The sequence below is a fragment of the Pezoporus flaviventris genome, unplaced genomic scaffold, assembly GCF_033815535.1.
Source record: "Pezoporus flaviventris isolate CSIRO_AGI_PZ_B2104156 unplaced genomic scaffold, CSIRO_AGI_Pfla_v1 ptg000031l, whole genome shotgun sequence".
In the NCBI taxonomy this organism is placed as follows: domain Eukaryota; kingdom Metazoa; phylum Chordata; class Aves; order Psittaciformes; family Psittacidae; genus Pezoporus; species Pezoporus flaviventris.
In genome coordinates this window covers 31,531,593-31,557,482 of record NW_026892579.1, presented here as the reverse complement: position 1 = coordinate 31,557,482, position 25,890 = coordinate 31,531,593, and the positions used below count along the sequence as shown (strand labels likewise).

General features: G+C 36.9%; 2 protein-coding genes across 7 annotated transcripts in view; one reads left to right on the top strand and one right to left on the bottom strand.

Annotated features, from left to right (window-relative positions):
• Positions 1-23,552, bottom strand: part of ANGPT2 (angiopoietin 2) — a 38,821-nt gene extending 15,269 nt beyond the window's left edge. Inside the window, exons 1-3 of one of the 2 annotated variants that reach the window (XM_061460653.1) lie at positions 23,132-23,552; positions 3,316-3,471; positions 1,339-1,460 (exon numbers count right to left, since the gene is read on the bottom strand). In XM_061460653.1, coding sequence (XP_061316637.1) covers positions 1,339-1,460; positions 3,316-3,471; positions 23,132-23,416 — 563 coding nt within the window. In that variant the 5' untranslated portion in view covers positions 23,417-23,552. The remainder of the gene's footprint in view (positions 1-1,338; positions 1,461-3,315; positions 3,472-23,131) is intronic. The other variant, XM_061460655.1, reaches the window with a different exon arrangement.
• MCPH1 (microcephalin 1) overlaps positions 1-25,890 on the top strand; it is a 122,543-nt gene that overhangs the window by 63,545 nt on the left and 33,108 nt on the right. The gene's annotated exons all lie outside the window — the stretch shown is intronic.

Below are 25,890 nucleotides of genomic sequence, written 5' to 3'. Positions count from 1 at the left end.
AGTGGAAGATTTCATGATTTTTACCCTATTAAAAGATAGAACTTATTTAAAGATGAACCTATGAACTTTTTGAACATTCTGTAATTATAGTAAAATATAAACTTAAATAAACATTATGGTGTTAAGACAGGGAAACATGCAAATAGTTGCTTGAATATGTGTAATCCATCTCCTGTTCTGGAGCTGGTATGAGTATTTGACTGGCTGGAATATTATTTCATTGGTAATTCTTCTGATGCACGCTCTGAGAAAGCTGATGTTAAAAGATGCATGACCAGAAGGGATAAGTTTACCTAAATTCCGCTGCTGTTATCGAAAAACAAAAATCCTGAACCTTATGTTTCAAGCAGATTAGCTCAGTATTAGACTCTCTTTTGTTAGGTGAGAAATAATGCTTTTGTCTTTACGTGGGTTTTACAAGGGTAATCGAAAGTCTGCAGAGTTCAACACACAAAAAAAAAAAAAGTGACATTTTAAAATTCAGTGTTTACTTTGCTTTCCATTTGATAAGGATGCTTGTTTTTATTAAGCTGGTAGATAAAACTTTTAGGGAACGTATATAAATGTAGTAGAGTAGTGAACTAAAATGTCAAAACATGTCTCCTGGGTTTTTAAGCTAATTCTTTCAAAATAAAAAGCACTTTGCACATATGTTTCTCATTGAAAAACATGGCTTTGAAGAAGAAAACCTACTGTTATTGCTGCTTTTAGATTTCTCTGTAAACTATTTACTGCCAAAAGTAAAATAGGACCCTGGTGATATGAAAATGACACCAGCTGAAAAAAGGTATGAGCCTTTGGACAACAGCTGAGTACAGAAACTGGTGGGAGCAATAGTTGAATATAGGTCTGAATTTCAAAAGATTGACTAGTAAGGAATATTGAATATGAGTAGCGTTTGACTTTACTTACCAGCTTAGAAAAAAATTCTGGCGAAGACCTGATTGTGTATTCAGATAGCTGCGTACTACTTGGAAATAAGGTTTAAAGATGGGGTTGCACTGGATTAGTTTGAGTCAGGTTATATAATGCGTAAGTCTAAAGAAGAACACAAATTGGCTACAACTGAAGTACTGAGAAGTGTTTCAGTTTTAACCTTAAGTTCCACATACAGAGGAAAACTTTAAATAATGAAGTATTATATATAAGCAGAAAACAAGAAGAATAAACCTGCATGATTCTCTAGGCTTTAAATAATATATGACCTTTGTAATGGGCATAGCTGGGTGTGGAGAGCTTCTATACAAGGCCTTATTTTCCTATATGAGTACATCTGTTTTTAAAACCATTAGGACACATCAGGGAATAGCATTTTATTGAGTTGATAGGCAAACTTACCTGTTCTTTTCTTGTAATTTAGTAATCTCATTGGTCTGATCTGAAATCTGTCTTTCTAGTTTGTTTGTTGAAAGAGAGTGTTCCAAAAGCTGAAGTTCAAGTCTGGTTGTCTGGTTTAATACCTAAATAAAATGTATAAAAATATTTGAAAATTAAGATTTTTTTAAAATAAATTGTAATTTCTTTGTGTGGTGAAATATCTACTTAAGCCTGTAAATAAAATAAAATAAAAAATATATTTTTAACACCTAATTTGGGAACAAATGCCCATAGGAATAGAATGAAGAAGAATACACGGAGTTGCACCGATTTTTTTTGTTACACTACCATGTATCATTGGGAATATTTCAGTAGTACACTATGTTTCTAATCAATGGCTGAAACTTGCTGTGTACTTTAGTTTTGTTGTCATTCTTTACCCTCTGATGTTCTTATTTTATTACTGGAACTATCATGGTGGCTGTTCAGGGAATAAGTTTCTCAGTCTGGTGTAGAAAGTAAGTAATTTGCTTATCTTTCACTGGCTGAAATCTTGGCCCAGTCCTGAAATCACTAGATAGTTCACTCTTAGCTACTTTCGTTAATCCCAAATTATATTTTAAAGTGTTAATCATGTAAACCACACTTTGGTTATTTCACTCCTTGAATTTTAATGTTACCTTTTCTCTACATGTATTGTTTACTATCTTTAAATGAAGAAATGCAGACATTAGAAAACATGGAAGATACTTTTTGGTTTGTATCAGATTGCATTACTTTGAGGCATGTTTTCTAGAAATAATTTCTCATTGTTTTAGAACAGCTTTTTTTAATTCAGCAGAATTTGGCTTTCCTTGGCAGGAAGAATTGATTACTCATGTCCTTCATGTTAAACAGTCATTCAGGACATGATTTCACACTTAAGTGTAATTGTAAACTATTGCCAAAAGCAAGTGTCCTTGAGAGAGCAATTGTTTGGCTAATTTCCTTATGTTGCTAATTAAGCCCTTAACCCAGTCACCAGTAATTTCGAGCAGAGAAGGAAAGTTACAGTGATGATTTTCTTCCTCTAAGCAGAAAATAATTGAGTAATTTCCATAAAGGCATTACTGTGAATGAATAAGTACATTCTCCTAACATCTGCAAAATAATGGGCTCCTGAATAATGCAGTCAGAAAGTTTAATTCAGTACGCCTGTCAGCTATGAACTATCAGTTTATCAAGGAGTTCAGAAAGGCTTGCTTTAGGTTAAAATATGTAACTTAATTCATTGGATGAGTTCTACAGACAGTAAAAAGGCTAGCAAGGAAAGACAAATCCTTTCTTTTTGTTTGTTTGAAATAATTTAGAGACTAATATGTACAGTAGGCAAGTTTATTTCTGTGCGAATTTGCTCATCTCTCACTTTTCTAGTAGTCTCCTCCTAATTCCTTTTTCTTGATTTACCTCTGATTTTTTTACTTATCCCCCTGTTAAATGACAATAATACTGTGCATTGTGCTGGAAATGAACTATTATCCTACTTACAGTATATGTGAAAACATTCATTAAAAAAACACACAAAGAAAACTGAAAGAAAAAGAAAACCTGATAAATGGAAGAAAGGCAGGCTGAAGGAATCCTCTTTTTTCTGGTTGTGAAAGGTGCATTGTCAACAAAGATATACAATGGGGGTTGTATAAAAGCACACTAGTACCCAACTGATGCTTGGATATAGTATAGTAGTTTTAAGTACATTATCCTTAAAGATGAATGGAACAATTGTCTTGTTAGACACACTTCAAATCCTCCTGGAAGTTTTTCAAGTGACAACAGTGGGCTTGAGATGGAACTATGTATTACTAATTACTAATGTTTCTTTAAGCTGGATAGAGCTGTTGATTATAATGATTGATTTCTAACTGTTGAACTGTGTAGCGTAACACTAAACTGTGTTAGAAGTGTAGTTGTGGGTGTGGGGGAAGCAGAAGCATTTTTAGTTTGAAATTCATTACTTACTTGTGCTTCAACATCTGTTAATTTGCGAGTCTGTTCAGCTGTTTGATTTAGTAAGTTTGTGCCTATTTCAATCATTACTGCAGTCTGGTTCTGCACTGCAGTTTGCTGGATCTCTACCATTTCTTTCTTCATACTGTCTTGGATGTAATTCTCAAGCTACATGGGAAAGGAAAGAGAGAAGAAGATAGTTGCATTCTTTAAATGTTGGAGGGGGGGTAGTACAGTAAGGCTGCTGGCTGCCTTGCTAAACAAATTTGTTCCTTGTATGTTATACAGTTCTGTGAAGTTTCCTCATGTTAAGCTCTGACAGGAAGGGCAAACATGACAAGGAGTGTGTGGCCACCCATTTTCTACAGGCAGGAATGAGATTTGTAGGAGGTAGGCAGAAGGTGCAGTGGTGAGAATGCTTGCAGGCACTTGGAAGCTTTCCTGCCTTAGTGCGCCCACCACTATAACCATCAGAGAAGCTTCACCAGCTTTGGCAGCAATGGGAATGTTTTAGAAGACAAAAGCTTAGGAGTTTAGTCATCTTCCTGTATCTAGACTTAAATATTTTCAAAAGCATTTTTCATCATATGACTAGAAGTCAGAGAAGAGGTCAGATGTCATTTAACACTGTTCTCTGTGCATTTTTATCAGAGAGAATTTTAAATAAAGAAACGAAACAGTAGAAAAACCTTAAGCACTTTTAAATGCTTAATATTTAGGAATGCAAAAACTGGTTTAAATACTTGATTCTGAAGTCATTTCTGTGTCTAAACTAATAAGGCTTTTTTGGTAGTCATTTTGTAACAGAGTACACTGCTTTGAGATTCAGATCTGGCACAAGCTTTGAACCACACCTACTATACTGCTGTGTAAATAACTATGGATACTAAACTTTATTCTTCAAGGTCGGCTCCTTATTAATGAGAGAGAGATCAAAACGGTAATCTGAGCAAAGCTATCTCTGCAAAGACGATTACAGAACTCCATGATTTCTTTGAAAATGTTATCACTGTCTTATTCCGAAACACACCACTAGAAAATGAGTTAATTCTGGGCTTAAAGGTAAGGTAAACATTTTATGGTAGGCTCAGGCAATTGCCCAGTTAAAACACACAGCTGTAATGTTGCTCTGATTACAGTAGACAAAACCCGTGATTACAATTTACGGCATCTGGTAGTTCTGGTTGCCAGATTTTTACACCCCTTGTCACTCTGCTTGCAACCTTCAAAAGCAGTTTTGTTTGGACACACGGATCTGCGTTTTCATAATTTATCTTATTTGAATATCTGTGAGTATAAGCCTATCTCCAACTATCTAACCTCTTTCAAATGGCATCTCATTCATATGATGTATTCTAAATCACTGAAGCATTCTCTTGACTTTAGTTTAACAATTTGTCATCACATCTGTTTCTAAACTTAAAAATATTAAATAAGTAACTTAGGGAATATGGTATTTGTGCTTACTTGAAAGCATGAAATATGAACATCAAAAGGGATTTATTTTAAGATTTAAAGCCAATTTTATGATCTGGCTCATTAATTCCAATTTAGAGCAACATGCAGCATCAAAATGATACTGACCTATAAAGTGACTTTGGAGCTTCTCAAGGCTTTTTTTCTCCAAAAAAAACCCTACAGACCCTGACTACATAAATACCTTCTGTTTTTCCCTTCATATTCACTAGTCCTCTCCCACTTTTATGCAATCTCTTATGTACACATCATAAAATCTCTTTTCCTGACCTGAATCAATATACACACTCATCCCCCTTTTCTTGTAGTTTCCTCCCTCTTCATCATACAGCGGAAAACTGTAGAAAGTAGACCTTTGTACTATTACATTTCATCATTTTTTAGGGGCAGGTGCTTATTTTCATCTCTCTTCAAAGACAAATAAAGGAATTATTTTAATCCAAAATACCCATTGTCTCCCACTGACCTTAGCAAGAGCAGAACATGTTCCCATTGCATACTTTCAGAAAGCAAGGCTCTTGGGCTTCCCTGAGAGGGAGGTGGAAGAACCTTTTCAATACAGGCTCCAGTTAAGACAACTAAGGCTAAATTTCATCAACACTGAGGATTAGGAGCCATTTTGAAAGGCTTCAGTTCTTTGTGGCATATTTCTTTGTAGAATACTATTTATCAGCTCCTACCGAGGAGCCTCCTTCCTTTGTAAGAAGTAGCACACTCAGAATTTCTGCAAGAGAGAGAATACCTTGGAACATTTGCAAGAAGGAATGGCACAGGAATAAAATGCTTCAGTCCCAGTCTGTGAGTTCAGAAGCTTGGTCTGAACAGTATGTCTTCTCCCATATTTTGCTCAAATTTGGAAGGTGCAGCAGGGATTATTTGTCAGATTTCTCCTAGCCACATGGCTAATTATGGAAAGTCAGCTTTTAATCTCTTTTTAATTTGATTAATAGCTGGTGTGTAAGACTTTTGTTGACAATATGTCAACCCAGATTACATGATGGTTATTTTGGACAAAGTAATTGTCAAAAAATAGTGAAAAAGCAGACTATTAGTGATGCATCTTTCAGAAATTCTGCTTTTGAGGGAGTAAGTCAATCAATCCTATCTTAAAGGAAATTGCAGGGAAGAGGTAAAGAGGTATTAATATATTCAGATTTGAAAGAAGGAATAGATAGTTAATAGCATTTCAGTAAGTCTTCATGGGATTCTTTTCATGAAGCATTCTATTTTTTGTGTAAGACTGGCTGGCATGTGTTCTTCAAGAAAGTAAATATAAAAATGAAAACAGATGGGAAAAAACCCATGTCTCAAAGTATGCTTAAATAGCAAAAACAGCTGGGAAAACTGAAAAAAAAAAATAAATTCACCATTAAGATTTGTAATATAGTTACGGTAATGCATTTTTAGAGAAAAAATTCTCTAAGGTCATCAGCTTGGGGCTGTCATGCTTTATTACTTCAAATCATACAAAATCATAAAATTTGATGAAAATACTTTAACAACATTACCAAAAGAACGAGGACAGATCAGTCATATTGGAGCACATTCCAAAACATTGCTCTTATAGCCAAGATTGTCTTTTTTTAAGTAAGCTTTAAATTGGCAAGAAAGAAAAGACAACATGTGGAGTATGCGTTAAAAGAAATTTGTTTTCTAACCATTGGCAGAGATAGTATTAATCCTTTATGAAAAGTTGCCAGTACTTAATCTAAATGAAGAGCCTTCCTGACTGCTATTTTATAGTATCTATATTACAGAACAATTTTCCAAAAAATCAATAACTTAATTGGGCATTCTGGAGGCACATTATCATTCTTTCATTTAAAGTTATAAATGAGGTCTTGCTTTTGTTCTTTGTTGTCAAATGGGCTAGTACTAATTAAAGAGTCATGTTCCTGGCAGCATTTATAACTATACGAAAGCATACATCCCTTCTTTGCCAAATGCTGCCTTGTATAAATGGTACAAATAGTACTGGCTGCTAGTTTCATTTTATCAAATTTGTCATTTATTAGAGCAGTCTTTCCTAATAAAGTTTGGTGATTTTCTTAATGTTTATATTACTGATTCTTTCAACTGTAACATTTCTTTTCAGAGATCAGTATGTTAATCCTGAGTTTCTACATAGTGTTGTGTCCCTTAGTAGAAGTAGGAAGGTGGCTGGAGCTGCATGATCCTTTGTATCCAAGGATTCACCATCCAACCCCTAAGATCATCAGAATCTATCAAGATCTTTTTTCCTTGAATCAAATATGGATTGCTAAACTAAGCAATTCATCACTTTCAAGGACATTATCTATAAATTTAAGAAAATTCCAAAAGCAGTGTTTAGACTTTTCTTGTCAAATGAAATCTGAAGATAATCTTTATTCTTACAACAAAGCATCCATTCTAAAATTGATAGAAGTATCAAAGAGGTCAAAGTTTATCTGCAGTCATATCTCTGTAGCCCTGTATTTAGATCAGCAGATTCATTGCAAAAAAAATGTCATTAGCCCGATAAACTCAGCAACTGCTGTGTGTGATACACTGTATGAAGCTCAGCTGCATTTAGGTTGTTCATTCTAACAGCTGATTGCTGGATAAATGGAACGGTCATAGACCTCCATGCTCCAGCCATGTGTTCCTGCTCCCCTCCTTGCACCAGCTCTCACAATATTTTGGGACTTTTGACTAAGCCTGGAGGCACTAACTTCAAAGAAAAGAAGGGGCAATGTCCCATCAAGTTTGTGGATTGTGGATCTGTCCTAGATGTCAAAGCTGTTACTAAGATAACTGTGGCTGTCAATAGCGTAGAAAAGTTGCTGTAAGAAGTAACATGATTTAAAATTATATGCTAGAGTTTTAAATACACACTTTGCCCGATATTTGCCTAAGGATATTAGTGTATACCAGGGTCACTGTCTTCCTCTGATTGCACTGACAACTGATGGTTCTCCTGCCATTAATTTGAAGTTTTAGGCCCTTGATATTCTTGGCATTGGCTGTCTGATAAATATGGAATAATTTAACTAAAACCAGCTTTCTTCTTAGTTTGAATGGGGAAAACCAAAGAATATGCATTAGGTTTCCATGAGAAAGAGCTGTTTGTATACAGACTTTGATTGTGCCTAGTAATTAGTTCACAAAGTAGTTCAAAAGAACTTGCAGAAGTTGTATTGCAACATGTATTGGAACACATATTGCATGCTTAGTCATCTAATGTAGATACAGAGAAAATTGCAGGGATAATGGCATGTCTCTAGTCTTTTTCCTCTTATTTTTGTTCTGAATTTTCGAAAGTGGAGTAGATCCTGTAGAAAACCTAACAGAAAATACAACATTTACAACTAGGCACTTTTAAATATACATTAAAGCTACAGTGTTTGATATATATTAAGCTGTCAAAAGCTTTTTGAGTTACTACTCTTGCATCCCTACTGAAAATGTCCTGTGCTTTATTCAAAACATATCGTGAATTTAAGCCAAAGGCATTAAATCACCTCTTCCAATACCTTTAGTCATCATCCTGACATTTTTTTCTCTAAAATTTGTGTTTATACACAAAAGTGAGCAAGATGGAAAATGAACTTAAGCATCCATAATCAGTTTAGCTTAGTTCTAGTGACATGGCAAAACACGAAAACCGCTGATGAGTTTCATTAGTTCTTTTTCTGAATAGTTTTTCAGAGTACAGGTGAGACCTTCCTGTTTCTCATGCTCCAGATGTTTTCAGTGCTCTTTAACCCAGTAATGTTTGATCTTAGATGCCTTGCCCTTGTTTCAGAGTGGCAGTGTTCTTTGGACTGTGGCTGCATCTGGTTTCTTCATGTGTCACCTGCAGTAGAATTTACCCCATAATTTGAAACTTACGGTGTCGTTGTAGGTGGTCATTCATATATGCCACAGAATCCTTAAATTTCTGATTCACAGATATATTTTTTTTATATAAAGACAGAAAATACAGCTTTGTCAAGTACTATTTAAACAGACTTCACTTGCAATTAAAATAGTAAATATGTAAACTAGGTTTTTTTGTAGTATAATTGAAGGTTGGGTTTCTTAGGGACAGCCTGACTTTCTGGATCCTACTGAACGTGGATAGTAGTGAAATGTAATGTAGTCTTTTTTAAAAGAAGAAAACACGGTTACAATTTCATCACAGCAGTTCATATGTGCAATATGAAGTATTTTACCTACATATATATGCCATGCTGCTTAATGTGCATGTATGTAATGAATGGAGCATCATACTGCCTGGCTTTCCACATGTGCTTATATTTGTATTTCCACATCACTGCAATGTATTCGTGTTTTGAAGACGAAACACTGTAAAAATTTCAATTCTGCAGACAATTTTGTTCCTTTTAAAACAGCTTTTCATACTTCTTTTCACAGTCTATCATCAATGTTGCTACTGCTTAAAGTTAGAATAAAAATGGAAGAATCACTATCCCGTCCAAGATCCATTTATCTTGACAGGGAACATATTTTAAGGGCATTGCATCAATCCCAAGCAATCAGATCTTAAGCTATTTTAAATTAGCTTTTAATAAAATCATGCATTTTTCTATGTTTTCTGAAAGTCAGTTATCAGTTTTAGTAGCTTGTAACTTTTGGAAAAAAATTAGTACTCTGCAGAAAAAAAAAGCAGACATTTTAAATTGCCTTTTTTTCTTCTTTTCTTTTCCTGGGGCAGGAAGTCCCACTGGACTATGTGCTGTTTCTCAAGGGAGGGGAAAAAGTCTTTTGGGAATGTATATGGGAATGCTTGAGATGTCTCTACCCTATTAGCTTCTTACATGCCCCATCAAGCATATCTGCCTGTCCAGACCTCCAGCTAAGATTTTTCTCTTATCTCATTTTCCTGTCAGCAAACAAAAGGTGAAAGTAACATCATAAATGAATCCTAGCTGAGAGTGAGCTGTGATTTATTGGAAAATATTCAAGCTAAAATAGTGTAATAAAATACTAAAGGTTTAAATGCTAACTCTTAAAATAGTAAATACAGACTTTAAAGTACATTATATGCAGGAGATGGTTCAGTTAATGCCACTTGTGTACTATATAAAAGCTTACCAATTCATTCTCATATCTGACTATGTCTCATTTAGAGGAAGCTGTATGTTATGCTTTTATAATTTATGCTTCTAGCAGAAGGAAAAAATTCCCCCTTTCATTGGAAATAATCTACCTGAATAAAAACCAAATGTTTCATTAATAGAACATGAAACTAAATGCATGAAATGCCTTCATTGTCTGCACAAATATTTATGAAGAATGACTTTCAGTCTGTGCTCTTGACTGCAAGCATGTTGTACCTAATACTAAAAGTTATCACAGCATGATTATACTTTCTACTGTATGTTTTGAACTACAAAAGTTATAATCAAAATGGTGACCTAGAAAAAGCAAAAGAGTGTATAACAAAAGGCAAGACACGTTAAGAGCTGAAACTATCCCAAAGGCTATCTTAGAGTTGAGGTCCCACCATTCCATACACTGAGCTTGTTTCGTACATGTGGTATCATGCTGCTGCCTTCCTAACTGCACATGCATTTTCACGTGGTTTGTCCCTTGAAGGATGACATAGGTTCTTTATACTATACGTAATGCATATGCTTTTTATGGTGCTTTTTTTTTTTGAGATTTCAATAAAATTGCAAGTGAAAAATATTGAGATTTCAAAAAAAAATTCTTAATTGAAACTTAATAGTTAACTTGACAAACCTTTGAATAGTGTGAATTTCTGGATGGGCAAGGGAATAATTTTAAATCAAAATTTAGTAACAGCATCTTCAGAACTCAAATTAATTATTTGGTGATTAATCATTCTCGTTAAGAGTTAGGGATGTTCATTAAGGTAATAATCTAAGATTCTGAATCACTGTTTTTCAGGATAACAGCTAAGTGGTATTTCTCTTAGAAATCAGGGAAGGAATTCATAAAGTTCCCATTAGTCTAAAAATAAAGAATAAATAAATAAATAGTGTGAGTCATGAATGGCATTTTGCCGAAGTTCAGTAGCACTGAAGCCAGGAAGACAAGAAGCCAGTGATGCTTCTGCCATTCACTGAAATGAATATAAATATTCTTTATTATGTGCAACAAGCCACTGACATTCAAAACTAGGATTCCTTCTTTATGAACAGTGTAAGAAATACTGCCAATCAGTATTTAATTTTTAAATACTAGGTTATAGCATTGGTCTGTAATTTCACAAATTGAACATTCAAACTTTTTAGAGAAATGCCTGCATGTTTTCAGATATATTTTGTACTTGCATGCTACCATTAGGGAATCAGGACTTTACCAGACTGGTATAAGGATGAGATTCTGCCCTTAAAAGCCCACATTTGCTATCCCAGATATAAAGTAATCCTTTCCCATTTGTGTCTTTTTTTCCATTCTGCTGAGCAATAGGCAGCTGAAATAAACTTACCAACAGGTAAGCTGGTGGTGGTACTTAGGACATTTTTCATGCAAGACACTGGCTATGTAGCCTTATAAACTTTACAAAATTTTTAGAGAACTTGTATCTGTGACAGTTTTTTCTTAATATAAAACCATTTCTTTCTTTTATCTCAACTTACAAGTAAATTTTATGAATTTCTCTTTCAACAGGAACGCCTGTTTTAGAGACGGGCTCATGATGTGGGGGGGCAATTTTTTGAGGAAATATGAAACAAATTCCTCATTTCAAATATGTTACTGGGGAAGTGAAAAGGAGCTAGGCATTCACAGTTCATTCTCAGCATTGCTTTCTAGGGAAGCAGACATCTTGCATTCCACTTCCAACCAGACGGAAGAATGATTCGGAGTTCAAGGATCAAACTAGTTAGGAAGCTGTGGAACACAATTAGTCCCTTTTGTAAGCTATAAAACTGGGTGTCTCCTGTTTAAAAGCTGTGTTCACAGAGCATCTTTCAGCATGAAAAATCATTAGTTAAAAAAAAACTTCACAGATAAAGGAAATTGAAAGCATTTTGAGTAGTTCTTAAACTTTGCAACGTACTGCCTTCTAAATATAGCTTATGGAGCTTGTGTAAGGTTTTTTTCTTGAAGAAGAATCCTCAGTGATGATGTTACCAAGAGAGAACCAGTCATCTGAGCTGAAGACCTGCCAATTTTTGGTTGCTCAAGCCTTTGAGACAGTACACATCAGCTGCTGATTTCGGTTTTGAAGAACTGAACTTCTTTACAAAGAACTCATGCACTGATATTCCTGTACGTTTTTTAAGTGCTGCAGTTCTTTTTTTAAGGCATGCTGCATCTTCCTCTCCACTGCTAATATGCTAGATGGACAGGAGAGACGGTGTCTGAAAAACTCCTACATGTTCATGACCACTGAAAATTCCTTGCTTGGCAGACCAGACCTGTCAGAGAACTTCCCTGAGGTTTCCAAAACCCTGGGTGGGGAAACAGGACACCAGAATCAAAATGGACTTGACTGTAACTATGCAAAGTGGTAACAGCTGCCTTAAGTGAGGAAAACTTCATATTCACCTCTGCTTAGGTAAAAAACTGATTATATCTTGATATGTTCTTGTCAAATAGTATTTATTTCCCTTTGCTCTTACATTAGCACAGGTAAGAGTCTTCAAGGCAAAAGCTTCTGATGAATAGATAAAACGTTATCCTTTATTATGAAGATAAAAACTTGAAAGATAAAACAGGAAGCTATTGTGTTAAGAATGGACAAGCACAAATATCTGGAAATAAGATCAGCACATACAGGCAGCTTATTGCAGAAACAAAACATACTGTGTGATGAAGGAAAAAAAAATACATAAATATGTAATCCTGAACACATTTTTGCTTCAATAGCTAGGATTATCCATCTACAAGCAGGCAATTCAGTTTGTTGGGACAGAACCAAGAAGGAAAGTCTTTCTATCCATTGCTTCCAAAAGTTCCTCATTGCTTCTGGTGCCCCACTGAGCAGTGGTGCAAAGTCACCTCTGGAGCCGAGTTCCATTCACTGCTCCTGAAGTAAGGCAGCTGCCAGTTGGTGCCCTTCTATGAAGACCAGAAACTGGAGCTAGATCCTCTCAAAACAAATGATGCTCTTGGTGCTGATTATAATAGAAAAGGAGGAACTCTCAGCAAAACTGGCTGGGAACCAAAGCTATGCACTATAGGATGGGTATTTTATGGGAGGAAACTGCCCTTATCTGTCAAGATCTGATGGGATGGGCCACTGAAGGAGACTAAAATGCACTTTACAAGGACTCTCTTGGGTGCAAGACTGCTCTCAAGATGAGTAACCATATGTAGCAAAGGAGAAAGTACTATGTCATTAATCCTGGATGCAGCTAGCAAGAAAAAAAAAGCTATCATCTGTCTTTATACCCAGGAGCATGTAGGTGAAGGTTAAAAAGAAATTTAAGAATGAGGACAAAAGAATACAGAACTGAGAATACTGAATGACAAGGGATGTAGGGAAAAGGGAGTTCAGGTTGTCTGTGTGAACAGAATTTTTATAATGAATGTGTCAGGGATAGGAATTCATTAAGCCAATGAGCTGCAAAAGGGGGCTGGAAGACTGATCTTAAAGCCATCTGAGAGAAAGAATTGTCTGGTTGGCCTGAAGGTTAAAAAACATCATGATGTTGGAAGGAAATTCACTGAGGAAAATTGTGAGTGCAAAGGACTTGACTGGATGAGACTCTTGGGAACTGTTATTCCCACATGGACTTGAGAGGGACAAGAAAAGGAAAATGTGCATTTCCTTGTGATTAAAATTATCATTCTTTTTTCTGTTCCAATAGCATCCTTACTAGTTATTCTACATTAAGTTACTACACAAAGTAAGTAATAAGTAAGCCTTAAACCACGTCTGATTTACTGGTTTACTCCATTATTCATTTCAAATAGTGTTTAAAGAAAAAAAGTTTCACCTTTTGAGTCAAATGATTTTTTAGATGCATCAGATGAAATCTTAGTTTCACTAAGAAGTCAGTGGGACGAGCGGAGCTAGGGTTTTGTATGCTGTCCTCACAGCCTTTTAAAATAATAAAGTTTACCATAACAAAGAAGCTGAACTTAAGACATGGGTAAGTTTTCTCTAGATGCAAATCAAATAAACTTTTGTGTCACGGGAAAAAAAACATAGGGTATGATTAACTATATTTAAACTTTCTTCCATAGCTGGTAAACTGTAGTTGTCAGGATCCTTGTTTGTACATGGTAAGATTTCAACAGGATCAGATTGTTTATATTTGTTGCAGTTTAGACTCTTTCTAAGGGTTTGGTTATTAGTCTTTGGGTTTACCTTCTAGTTATTTGAACTTTCTTTCATCATGTCAGACCAGATTTCAGAAAACATTCCCAGTAAGGCTCCAGTAGCAGTTACAACGGAGTTTTTTAATTTACTATTACTTTATAGGCAATCACGATATCTGACAGAAAATCTGGCATCAGGATGGGAGTTTAACATAAGTGAAAACATAAGGATAGTTAACATGGTCAAAGTTCAGGCCTCATGCAAGGAAGCTTAGCTTAATTTAAGTCAATTCCTTAGAAGCAGAAAAATACATGGTTTTGCCTGGTTTTACTTATTCACTTAGGCTTTTGCCTACTTTATTTTTGTAAAGTTGTATTAAGAAACTGGATGTTGCTGTTGCCTTTGAATAGCTGAAAAAGCTTTCTGAAAAGCTTTCTGAAAAGAAAGCAAAAACGTGGAAATTGTTTCATTAAGTCTTGACCCGGGAATTTTCTTGAACTGTCTGAATGGGCAGGATATTTGTTAATGCAGTAAGAAACTATGGCAAGCGTGTTTTCCATTGCTACCTATATATTTCAGTCTTGATCTGCAGATTTTCATGTTTGAATATTGACTTTTTGCACAGCGGAGATTGTCAGCTGACAGCTGATACCATGGAAGAGTGATGCTACTGCTTCATGACTGATTGGCACATTCTCCTTAAGGGGATGGTTTATATTTTACTTTGAAACTGTGGGTTTGAAGTAGTATCTTGCAGGTGGTTATACCTTGTAAATGGAAAATAGGAGGGGGGAGAAACTGCTGCAAGTGTATACTGTAGTTCAAAGGAAAGGACCTAAAGGAAGTATATGAAGTGTCTCAGTATGATGTCTGCAAGTTCTGTGTGAATTTTTAGTTGCCAGCTATCAAAATTAAACCTCCCAGCTTACCCCAGTATTTATTCAGTATGTGACTATACATCAGGTCATATGGTGAACAGCAAGCCCCTAGTACTCTGATGTCACATCATACACAGAAAGCTGTTGGGGGGGGGGGGGGGGGGGGGTGGAGGTAAGGGCTATGGCTATTGCCCAGGAAATGTCCTTTCCACTGAGCTGGGTGTCTCCCCATTCCCACACCCTGACAGAATGGAACAAAAGAGACTTTTTCCTTCCAGGATCACGTGCGTCAGGTGCAGGCCTGAACCAAAAAGCAAGCATAGCGATGAAGCTGATACCATGAGTGCACGAGGTGAATGACTCTTAATGCTTTCAGCATGAGAATGAACAGGTCTGCAGAGCTGTTGTTTGGACAGAGCTCAATACACTACTCAGTCATTTTTATTCTAGAGGTTTGAATACGTTCCTACTGGTTTTTAACTGATACAATTTTTTCTTTCTCCAGAAATGAGAACTTTTAGTTTTTCTCCCTGTCAAAAGAAATCTGTCGTGGAGTAATAATTAGAGATTAAATGTTTGCCTAGTGAGTTTTCATGTAGTTTTGACAGTATAGAATTCAGTTGCTAACATTGAGAGAGCTGTTACATACCAAGCAAGGCTTATTTTCACCCTTCTGGAAACTTAAGTGATAAGATGTTGTAGCTAGCTATTATATTCTGTTAGGCTCTTAGCTGTGTTACCACAACATACTGATTTTAATCCCTGATCAAAATCAATGTTAGAAAGTTGATATGCTGTTCCCCAGAGGGCGGAGGAACCCTACATGGTTTCCTGCGTTTTAAGTTCTATCATGATTCTTGAGACGTGAATACAAATACAAAACTGAAAAGATATTTTTTTCCCTACAGTATTAACAGGAGTTTGCTCAAAGTTATGACATTATATGCCACTTGGATTTAGCAGGGATCTCCAGAGACAGCTGAACTGAAAAGAAACTTACTGTCATCTAAGAATTCTGAAGTACTCGTTCACCTAGAGAGGGAAATGTTTCACTCTTTACAGCTTCTGTGAATATAGTAACTCTGTGAAGAACACTAGATTTCCATACATGGTTCTACTAACAGAGAAGTTAATGGAGCAAAGGTTGCATATTCTATCAGCCTTCTCTTTTTAGCAGTAAGACCTTGTTATGACCTTAGTAGGCTCCTGGAAGATTATTAGATAAACTGATAAAGTTTCATATAGGCAGTATAAAGACAGGAGAAATGTTCCTGTAGCTTCCCTCTGTGTCCAGACTAAGCCATAACATCCTGTAAGTTGGAATGAGAACAGATAGATATCTCCAAATCATACAACTTGCAGGATACGTTTGCTGAGCTTTATAAACAACATCTTCATTTTAGGGCTAACCTGTTCCACAAACAGATAAAAACTAATAGGATTTTCAGTAGTTATTTGAAATGTAGTAAGGTGGGGTTTTTTTCTTCCAAAGGCACTGAAGGAGTAGTAATGTATTTTCCTAGTCAGCTTGAAATCTGACACAGTGAGTGTTTGCAGAACTACTTAGGTGTGGGATTTTTTTTATACAAAATGTGGATCTGGATTTTGTAACCTGATTAATTCTTTACCATTTCCTCTGAGCTTGGTTTACTTCACATAAAGTTCACCAAACAGTATTTCATTTATTCTCACTAGATAATAAATAAAATTCTTTTTGACTCTGTCCCATTTTCAAGAGATGTGTCTGTTAAATGAAATGATCACGGTATTTCCAGTTGTAAAGCACTTTTTAATGCTTTGTGTGTTTGTGAGGTTATTTGGTTTAACACTGTGGAATGTGCTATATCTCTAAGGCATTTCTGAGTATTAAATTACTGTGCCATACCTCTTTTTTCCCAGATGCTTTGCCCTGTGAAATTTTCTGATGGTATTATTTTTTCACCTGTAATTTATATTTAGCTAGTGTGAGAAATTTAAATAATAAAATGGCAGACAAAATTGTCTGTGCTTGTTTCTGAAACTTCTTATTCAGTGCCATAGAAATTCTCCTTTTCTTGAAGGTTATATTGATGCTTATGGTCCACTGATAAATTGTTTTCTCAGTGGTTTACCTGTTATTACCAGTGAGAGATCTCCTAGAGTACATTTGGACTACCAAAATATTTTCTCTGTGTGACACACTTGTTTCATGTTCTAGTACATACATGAAATATGTTTTATTCAAGAGTCATCTGCTCCCATTTTCTCTTCTGCAGTTCTTATGGGTATCCTTAAGGCTCCCGTCAGCATCATATTGGTAACTAGACACCACAGCCTTTTTTTCCTCTGGAGTACAACTTGCATCTTCTGTTCCAGGAAGATTTTTATATTTTTTTTCAAATAAGGGTGGTGAGGCACTGGCACAGGTTGCCCAGAGAAGTTGTGCATGCCCCATACCTGTAGTGCTCAAGGTCAGGTTTGATGGGGCTTTGAGCAACCTGGTCTAGTGGAAGATGCCCATGCCCACAGCAGGGAGTTGGACTTAATGATATTTGGAAGTCCCTTCTAACCCCAGCCATTCTGTGAGTCTGTGATTTTGTCAGGAATTGGGAACCAGGGGACACCAAACTCTATGAAAAGGTCATCAGTCTCATTTTGCCTCTTGTACCTGTTTTAAGAAGTGGAAAGCATAATGTTTATCTTTCTATTTGTATTGTATTTTCAGTCTAGTCCACATTTCTACTTTCTGCCTATTGTCTCTTGATTCTGAGGTTTACAAACTTTAGTGCCAAAGCAGAATGCCAGGGTGAGGGGCATGCAGCATTTTATTTTACTGCAAACAGCATGTTTTGCAACTTCTTCAGCAGTGCTGAGAAATCTGCCTCTTCAAGGAGGTTTTCTTTTGTATTCCATTCCTCTGTTTCTCTTTCTTCCAGGTTGAAGAGATGGACTGAACTTCCTCTATGGAGCTAAGATAGACTCAGTTATCTGATGAAACTCTGGGTTTGCTAAGCTCCAGAGAGGGATCCACGAATGGCAACTTCTGTGATAGATCCTAATCTATAATCTGACACTATGTCTTCTCCATCAGTTGACTGCATGTCTAGCCCTATAATAATGGCACTGGTTGAGAAAGCCAGTTTTACTTTGCCCCCATCCTGGCTTTCGGCCAAAGCCATATAAAATACCATGTTACAACTACTGCAACAGAAGATTCTTGCACTGAAGTCTGTAAAAGGTTGTTAAATAAATAGTGGTCTACTAAGCTGCCTTAGCTTACTGCAAGAAGTCTTGTAAATCAAATCATATATAATGTGGCACATTTTCAAAAACACAAATATGGTAGTATGAACGCGACAGTATAATTCAGTCACTGGAGATACTAGATAGCACCTTTTGAAGGGAGGAAATGGGTATCTGTATCTTCCAAGCAAAGTTCTATTCTAAGCAATACATGTGTGGTCACACCTTGTGATTAGGAATCAAGAAAATGGTATCAGCTGTTTCCCTGCTAAGTTATGGGGAGATGCATTTTATTGAATTATTTCATAATTAACAAAAAAAAAAAAAGGAGCAGTAATAAGATCATTGTGTATAAAAGAAACACCATTCCAAACCCCAGCCTCTCTGCAAAATCTTCTAAGACATTCTAAAGGTTATGTGGTTTACTTTTATATAGTAAGTGGGCATACGAATAAGGAGGACTGGAAACTGTCAATTCAAGCATCTCCAGACTCATTTCCTACATGTGCACTTAAAGAAAGGGAAAAAAGAAGAAAATAAAGCACTTGATGGCAATAATTAATGGAGAAAGTCTCCCAATTTGCTGTTTAAACCGATCAAAGATGATAAGATTATGATCATGTTAATAGCAAACAAAGCACATGAAACTATATCTTGAATGCTGGTAAGAGACTGATTCGGTAAAACAAGCCTTTGTTTATCACGTTTTTTACTGATAACATCTTGAAGATGGCAAGCTCTCAATTTCGATTTTGTCTTGTAGGTCTGTACAAGAAAATCTCCAGTCTTCTTTGTTGTTTCTGTTTCATACCTGTACCTGTTCCATACCTGTATCACCAATCTGGTATTTGTGGAATGATGCAGAAATAGTCTTTACAACATAGTTTTTAAACACATGCAAAAGTGTCAGTTCAAATCCTTTCACAGAAATTTACCTACAGGAGATATAACAATAAACTGCATAGTCATATCATTTAAAGTACTGTGGAAACCTTATCCAGTAACATGTACTAATCTCAAAGAAAAAAGTATTTTCTTTTTTACTCTGCCAGTACTCTTTTGCTTAGCAAATACATAGTTGATTGATAGACAGAAACGAGCACTTTTCACAATAAGTAAAAACAGATGCATTACTTAAGAAAGGAATGCAGCTTGAGTCAGAATCATCTCTTGCGTATTTCAAAATCCAGCACTGTACAATATATTTGTCCTTGCCCATTGTGTGCAGATGTTTTTGGATGACAGCATGTCAGAATATCTTGTCATATTTGAGATACAAAGTTCAGTACAAGTATGACAATAATTATAAGCTTTCACTGGTAATTGCTCATCAAAAATTATAAGCATTCATTCCCATACATCTTAAAATATCTGACTTTGTTGTGCTTAGGGAAGAAACACATTTCAAAGTGATAAAGGGTTTTTAGCTTCCAGGATATCAAGACAAGGGAAAACAAGTCTCAATTCTGAGAGTATCCAAACATACTGCATCCCTATCAGCAAAGTATCCCCTCTCCTAGTCTGCTTTCAGGATGAAGTTCTCAGGTTTAAATGTTGACTCCTGGCACAGACTTTTATTTTCTAGTCTTTTGATCTGCAGATAAACTACAAATAAATTACCTATATTCTGTATGCTATAATCAATTTGAATCACACATTGTTTTCAGCTGTTTGTAACAGGAAAGATGAAGAAAATATGACCTCTTTCTTTTACACTATTACTTTGGACAGAGTCATATTTCCTGAGTCAGAATCTAGTTTATGTACTAAGAATTAAATTCAAGTCAGCATTCAGTTATTTCGATGTCTTAATACCTGACAAAATGCAGTTCCTTGAGCAGAGCTGCCATGATCCAAATGGTAAAGCTGCCATTAATTCAGAGAGATATTTGTTTAATTGTGGAACTTAAGGGACTTGCCTGTCTTCTGGGAATATCTGAAAACCTGATGTTGTTTTTTATATTAAAAAAAGAAATCCGAAGTATAATAGCCAACATCCATCTACATTTAACATTTCCAGTCTTGTATCTCAGCTGTATATGAATCTGTTATCCTCTCAAAATAACTGAAAATCTTATTACTGAGAGGCTTATTCTTCATGCATAGACACACATTAGAAAAAAATCTTACAATTCAGTATACAAATTGATCCCAAGGTAGGGAAAGTAAAAGAATTTCAGGTTAATTTCAGGTATATTGCTGCACACTTGATCTAGGGTTTTGGCTTTTGCTCTACACCATCACTTACTGGCTTACTGCTAAACACTGGATTAGGTGGAACGGTGGTTTGTTCTAGTATTCCGTCTGAATACTTTTATATATAATCTACTTTTGAAAAGGCATTCTCCAGTTTTAGGTGTGGTACATACAGCAGTGGCATAAGGTATTAATACAGTTCAGACAAAAAAAATGTGTTTTCATGAAGCAGCACGTTGTGGCAATAGTAGAACAAAGTCCTCTGCTCTCTATACAGGAGCAGATGAGAAGAGAACCTGGACCTGTAACTCATTCTCTTCCCATTGTGTTTGCCCATTAACCAGCTGAAGTGCACACTTCCCATGCTGTTCCATTCATACAGCCTAGTGTTCATTCAGAAACAGAATGTTTCCTCCAGCTGACGAATTAAAGGCTGGAGAGGGGGAGGAGTGTAAAAATGTGTGGAGATGTGCAGGACTTCAGGAACAACTTTTCAAGGTTAATTTACACTAAAAGTTAGTAATTTTCTTTTTTTACACAAATTCAAAAGAAAAGAGGTGCTGCCTCTTAAATCAGCAAAAACTAACTTTTAAAAGAAGTAAAACCTAAAGCAGTTTTTTGTGCAGTTGCTGAGAAATTAATTTCATTTTTTAAATCAAACATATTACACCTTCGACACAGTATGAAAACTAAGTAAACAGACTTTTTTGCTCTGCCTTGACTAACCCAGCATCATAGCTGAAATACGAACCTAGGAATGTGTATTAGTGACCTTAAAAAAACAGCAAGTAAACTCTGTAAGCAACTTTAAAGGTTATTGTTTGCTTTTCATCTTCATTTGCAGACCAGGTGTCTCTAGCAAAGCAAATCTGAGGAAAAGCTACTTTTGTTGGAGTCTCTTTGTGAACAAAACAGATGACATAAAGAGCAGGTGTTAAAATAGTGAAAAAGGCAAACAGCAGTTATTTCACAGGATGTTTAGCTGTGGAAGAAAGAGCAAGGGGAAAAAAAAAACAAAACAAAACAGGCTATTCTAAAATGTCTTCTTTGGAAATCTTTGCTCAAATAAAAGAAACATTTCTCTGTCTAGTAAAACAGAATCATGCCTTTTGATTGCCCAAAGAATGAATTAGATATAGTTATCCTATTCCTCTTGTAACTGATTTCCCAGGGACTGACAGGAAAAGGCATAGCTTTTACTAAATAAGGATGCTGGAATTTGCTTACTGGTTTCTGTTTACCTGATGCCACTTATGATACTGTGTTTGTCTACTTAAGAGGCATTTAGCACTGGAGTCTTGTGTGTGATTTCATTATTTATATTAGGAAATTGCTTAGCAGCTGTGTAGATTAGACGGCTTTACTTTGTGTGGTTTTCATCCTGCATTACACATCTGTTAATGTTGGTCTTTACAACAGTGAGCATTGTAAATTGGTAAGTAGAAAGGTAAGTAAGTATGTGGAGGGAAGTATGTTTGCCTGTGAGATTAAAAAAACAAAAGCCACTGATCTGTCATTTTTTGGGTGTCTAAATTAAGCATCCTAAACCCATAAATATAGGTCACACTTCAGCCTTCAAGTGTATGCCTTTTGAATTTAAGCTTCAAGATTCATCTTCAGGTGGATGAAAACCCTGTGCTTTCTGCTTTACAGTGAGACTTCTGTTTCTTATACAAATTCGCCAGCAGGTTTCTTTGGTTATATCTTGCTAGTTCTGTAACTTTGTAACTCATGAGAGAGGTGAACCCTAATGCAAAATCATTTTATAGTCATATAAGAAGTGGCTACTGGTTGCAGAGAATTGCAAATTCTCTCCGTTAGCAACAAATGTATTTTTCTTTATGAAAAAGCCCTTATGACATCACTGGAGCACTTATTTGGAGGTACTATGTCAACCACCCAGTTAAGTCCTCAAAATAGTTATTGCTTAGAAGATGAGCATATTGGTATGAAACATAAACACTCATAAATTTCCCATGCCATTAAGCTATATTTTCAAGCTTTCTCAGGTATCAGTGAAACAAAGGTTTCTTAAAACCTATTGAACCATATAGCATTTAGAATCAAAGTGCTATCTATAAAATGTGGAATAGTGATCAGGTTTATTCTCCAGTAATATTAACAATGTATGCAGTATAAATTTTTTTCTACTGTTTCAGACATAGTTTTACAAATGTTTCCACTTTGGCAATAAACATGTCATTTTCCCTTAGTTGCAATAGAGTTGCATTAAAGGAAGCTATGTGGCATCTGTAACACCTTTTCCAGAATATTTTTCCCTTCAATATTGTGTATTTGAGTGGAAATGTTACAGGATGCAAAGGATATCCGCTAATGAACTTTCTTGAAATTCCATCACTTTACTGGGCTCATTTCACTGCAAGTCAGACTTCCAGTCTTTAGTTAGAATTACAGTTCTTTATCTGTGGGACCCAATATGTTGATTTCTGCATGCCAGTTTAGAAATCATGTTTCAAATAACATTCTTCAAACATGCCTTTGATAAAGGTGCATTCTGTCTTCTTTAAAGAGAGATAAAATAGGCCTCATCAGTTAATTATAAATTAGTAGTGGTTCTTTCATGTCAGAAATGTCAGACGTGCTCCCAGTCTGCCTATGGAATTACTGTTTGTCCAGGCAACCCAAATGTAATGAGAAACTTTAAGGCACAGGCTCTGCAGAGCAGTGCAGTCCTCTTTTCCCTTCTAGTCAGTAAAACTATGTTCTCAAACTTTCTGACTGAGGTAGTTCAGAAGTTTATTTTAGCTAATGCATTTTGTGAATGTAGAAACAGGGGGAAAAAAAAAACCACAATGAAGTAGATAACAAGATAAAAATAGTGTTATCCTACCTTCATTAGCCACTGAGTGTTGTTTTCCATGATGTTTTCAAGTAGTTGCAGTCTTTGAACTGAATCATCATAGTCTAAAGGTGCATCCCTTTGCACGGCATTGGACACATAAGAAGTCGAAGACCGGCAGTTGTCCGTCTCAGGCAAAAGGAAGGTATAGCTGCATGACCCATGCTGGACCTGGTACTGCTTCTTGCCCATCGTCTCCATGCTCTTACTAAAGGAGTTGTATCCTGAAGCTAAGAAAATACTGCAGCCCCAAAAGAAGTAAGGAGCCAGCTGCATTTTAATCCCTGCGGTAGCCCAGCAAACCTAGTGCTGCGGGGCGCTACGGGAGCACGGACCTAGTTAACCTGCGCTGAAACCGAGCGCCCTGCTGCCATGTGCCGTCAAGGGGGCGGGCTGGGCTTTTCTACCCTCCGAGCTGGAAACGTCCCGGCTTCTCCCGGCCGCCGTGCCCCGAGCTGTCAGATGCGGAAAGCAAAGGTCTTCGCCGCCCCCTCCTCCCCTCGCTGCTGGCGGATCCGGCCGCCGGGCTCGCCAGCCGTAAGCCTGGCTCCTCCTCGCCCGTGCCAGGATGTCACGGCCTCGGTGCCCGAATCGATCGCTTCCCTTCCCTTATAGGATAAGTTGATAAGAGCAGGCAGGCATGTGGAGCGGAGCTGCTCCTCCTCCCGCCTTCGCCGGGGCCTTCCTGCCGGGCGGGGGGGGGGGGGGGAACACTGGCACTGTGGGCTGCAGGGAAGAGCGATGGGGCGCGGGGGCTGCGCGAGGCGGCGCGGGGCGAGAGGAAACCCCAGGGAGGAGCCGGCAGGACAGGACCCCTGCGAATTCCTGCAGCACGGCTCCAATTAGGAATTTCCTAGACAGAGCAATCAGTCCCGATTGCCTCCAACTATGCTTGTAAATTATCTGTGGGGAGTAACCATCTTTAAACACGCTCTAAGCCACCCCCACCCCCCCCCCCCCCCAAAAAAAAAAAAAAAAAAGTTTTAAAAAAGTTCCTGGACTTGTTTGTTCTTCTTCAAGATTGTATTTTATTTGTAATGTACTGAACTAAGGCGTAATTTCATTTGTGTTTAATGCGTTGTGTAATTGGAGAGAGAGGCACTGTCCTAAGTATACAAAAGCAGACTTGGGCATGTCCTTTCAAAGAGAACAACACAGGGGGGTTAATTAAAAAGTTTCAGTTAAGCACAGACGTTGTGTTTTACTCAGTCGCTGAGATGAATACTCTATTTTAGTCATGGCTTTCAGGAGTTAAGCGTTCTCAATCCCTCTTTTTCTTAAGGCTTTTTTGTCTGTATTAAATGGCTAGCTTTGGAAGTGCTAGCGTTAACAAGACATACAAATGGCAAGGCAGCTGGGACTGGAAGAGGGAAGAACTATCCAGACGCTGTGGCTGCAAGGCCTGCCTCAGGAGGTGGCATGGGTGAGCAGCGGTTATGCTTCCAGCTCTCGCTAAGTGTAGTTCTGTGCCCTTGGAAGTGGGAAATACCTGTAAAAGGTGAGGGAAACTCTAATAAAGTAGGTGTTTAAAAAGGATGTGTAGAAGTAAAAGGAAGCTTCCCCCCCCCTACATCCCACTCCCATGTTCTCTGCAATGATCAGTGGTCTTGGAAAAGCGGAAAATTACTAACCCATTTACCAAACCCTGGGAAAGAGTTGTTTCCACTGAAATTTTGGAGAAGTTTACTTCTCTGCTTTAGAAAATGTCTTCTGAAACTAGCACAATAGGATACTGACTCCTGAAGGCAAACTGCCTGAGAGTTTCCCTAGGTCTGGATCTGGAAGCTATAGATTTTTCTTAATTAAAACAAACAAAGGGAATGCCATGCTAGTCAAGCTAGCATGAATTACAGACCAAAGTTTCTCTTACATGAGGAGAATCCCAGCGTGCCTCAGCATGCCTCTTTTATGACAGACTTTCTTACACAACTTGCTATATTTCATACAGTGTATTAATGTGGCTTTTCCTTTTGAATCATGGGAGTTGTGTTCAGAGGTTGTCAAAAAATGCTTATAGCAGCTAAAATGCATGCCTTAAAGTGTTGGAAGCTGTTGGGATTTCTTTATGTAGTTGACTCTGGAAGGGAAAATCTCTACAATTTTGGAGACTTCCAGAAAGGTTCTTTTTAATTATACTTGGACTGTGACCTGTCGAACCAATTTGTCAGATTTTTTTCCTGTGGAGTATTCATCTGCCATTGTTCATCCATCCAGCAGAGGAAATGGAGGAATATGTTTGGAACTTGGGATACAGTCAAGATTATTTTCTACGAAATTTATATGTTTGGTATATAAATTATGCATTCGCCATCCCTTCAACTTTGTGCTGCAATAGCAAAACAAATCAATGTGACAGCTACCTGCATTGTTAAAAGAAGTTTCAAAAGCTTTTCTCCTTTCCCATGTATTGAAGTCTTTGAAAGAATGTTTAAATCCATGTGAATAACAGTCTTTTGCAAGGTAGTTGAGAAACCTACTATTATACAATGAAGACGGCACGTAGGATTAGATTTATACACCAGACTGTGTATTTCTGGGAATCTAACTAAACATTCAGATTCTTTTTTTCTGTTATCTGAGTATTTTTCATTGATTTGCTGACTTAAATGAGAATTTCCTGTTGCAACTTGTACTTCTTAAATTGGTCTGGTCCCTGCTTTCTTTTCTCTCACTGCTAGCCCCCCAGATAATAGAGCCCTCAATAGAGTAGTGCTGAAAATGAGACTGCTGTAGCCCTGAAAGTATCTATC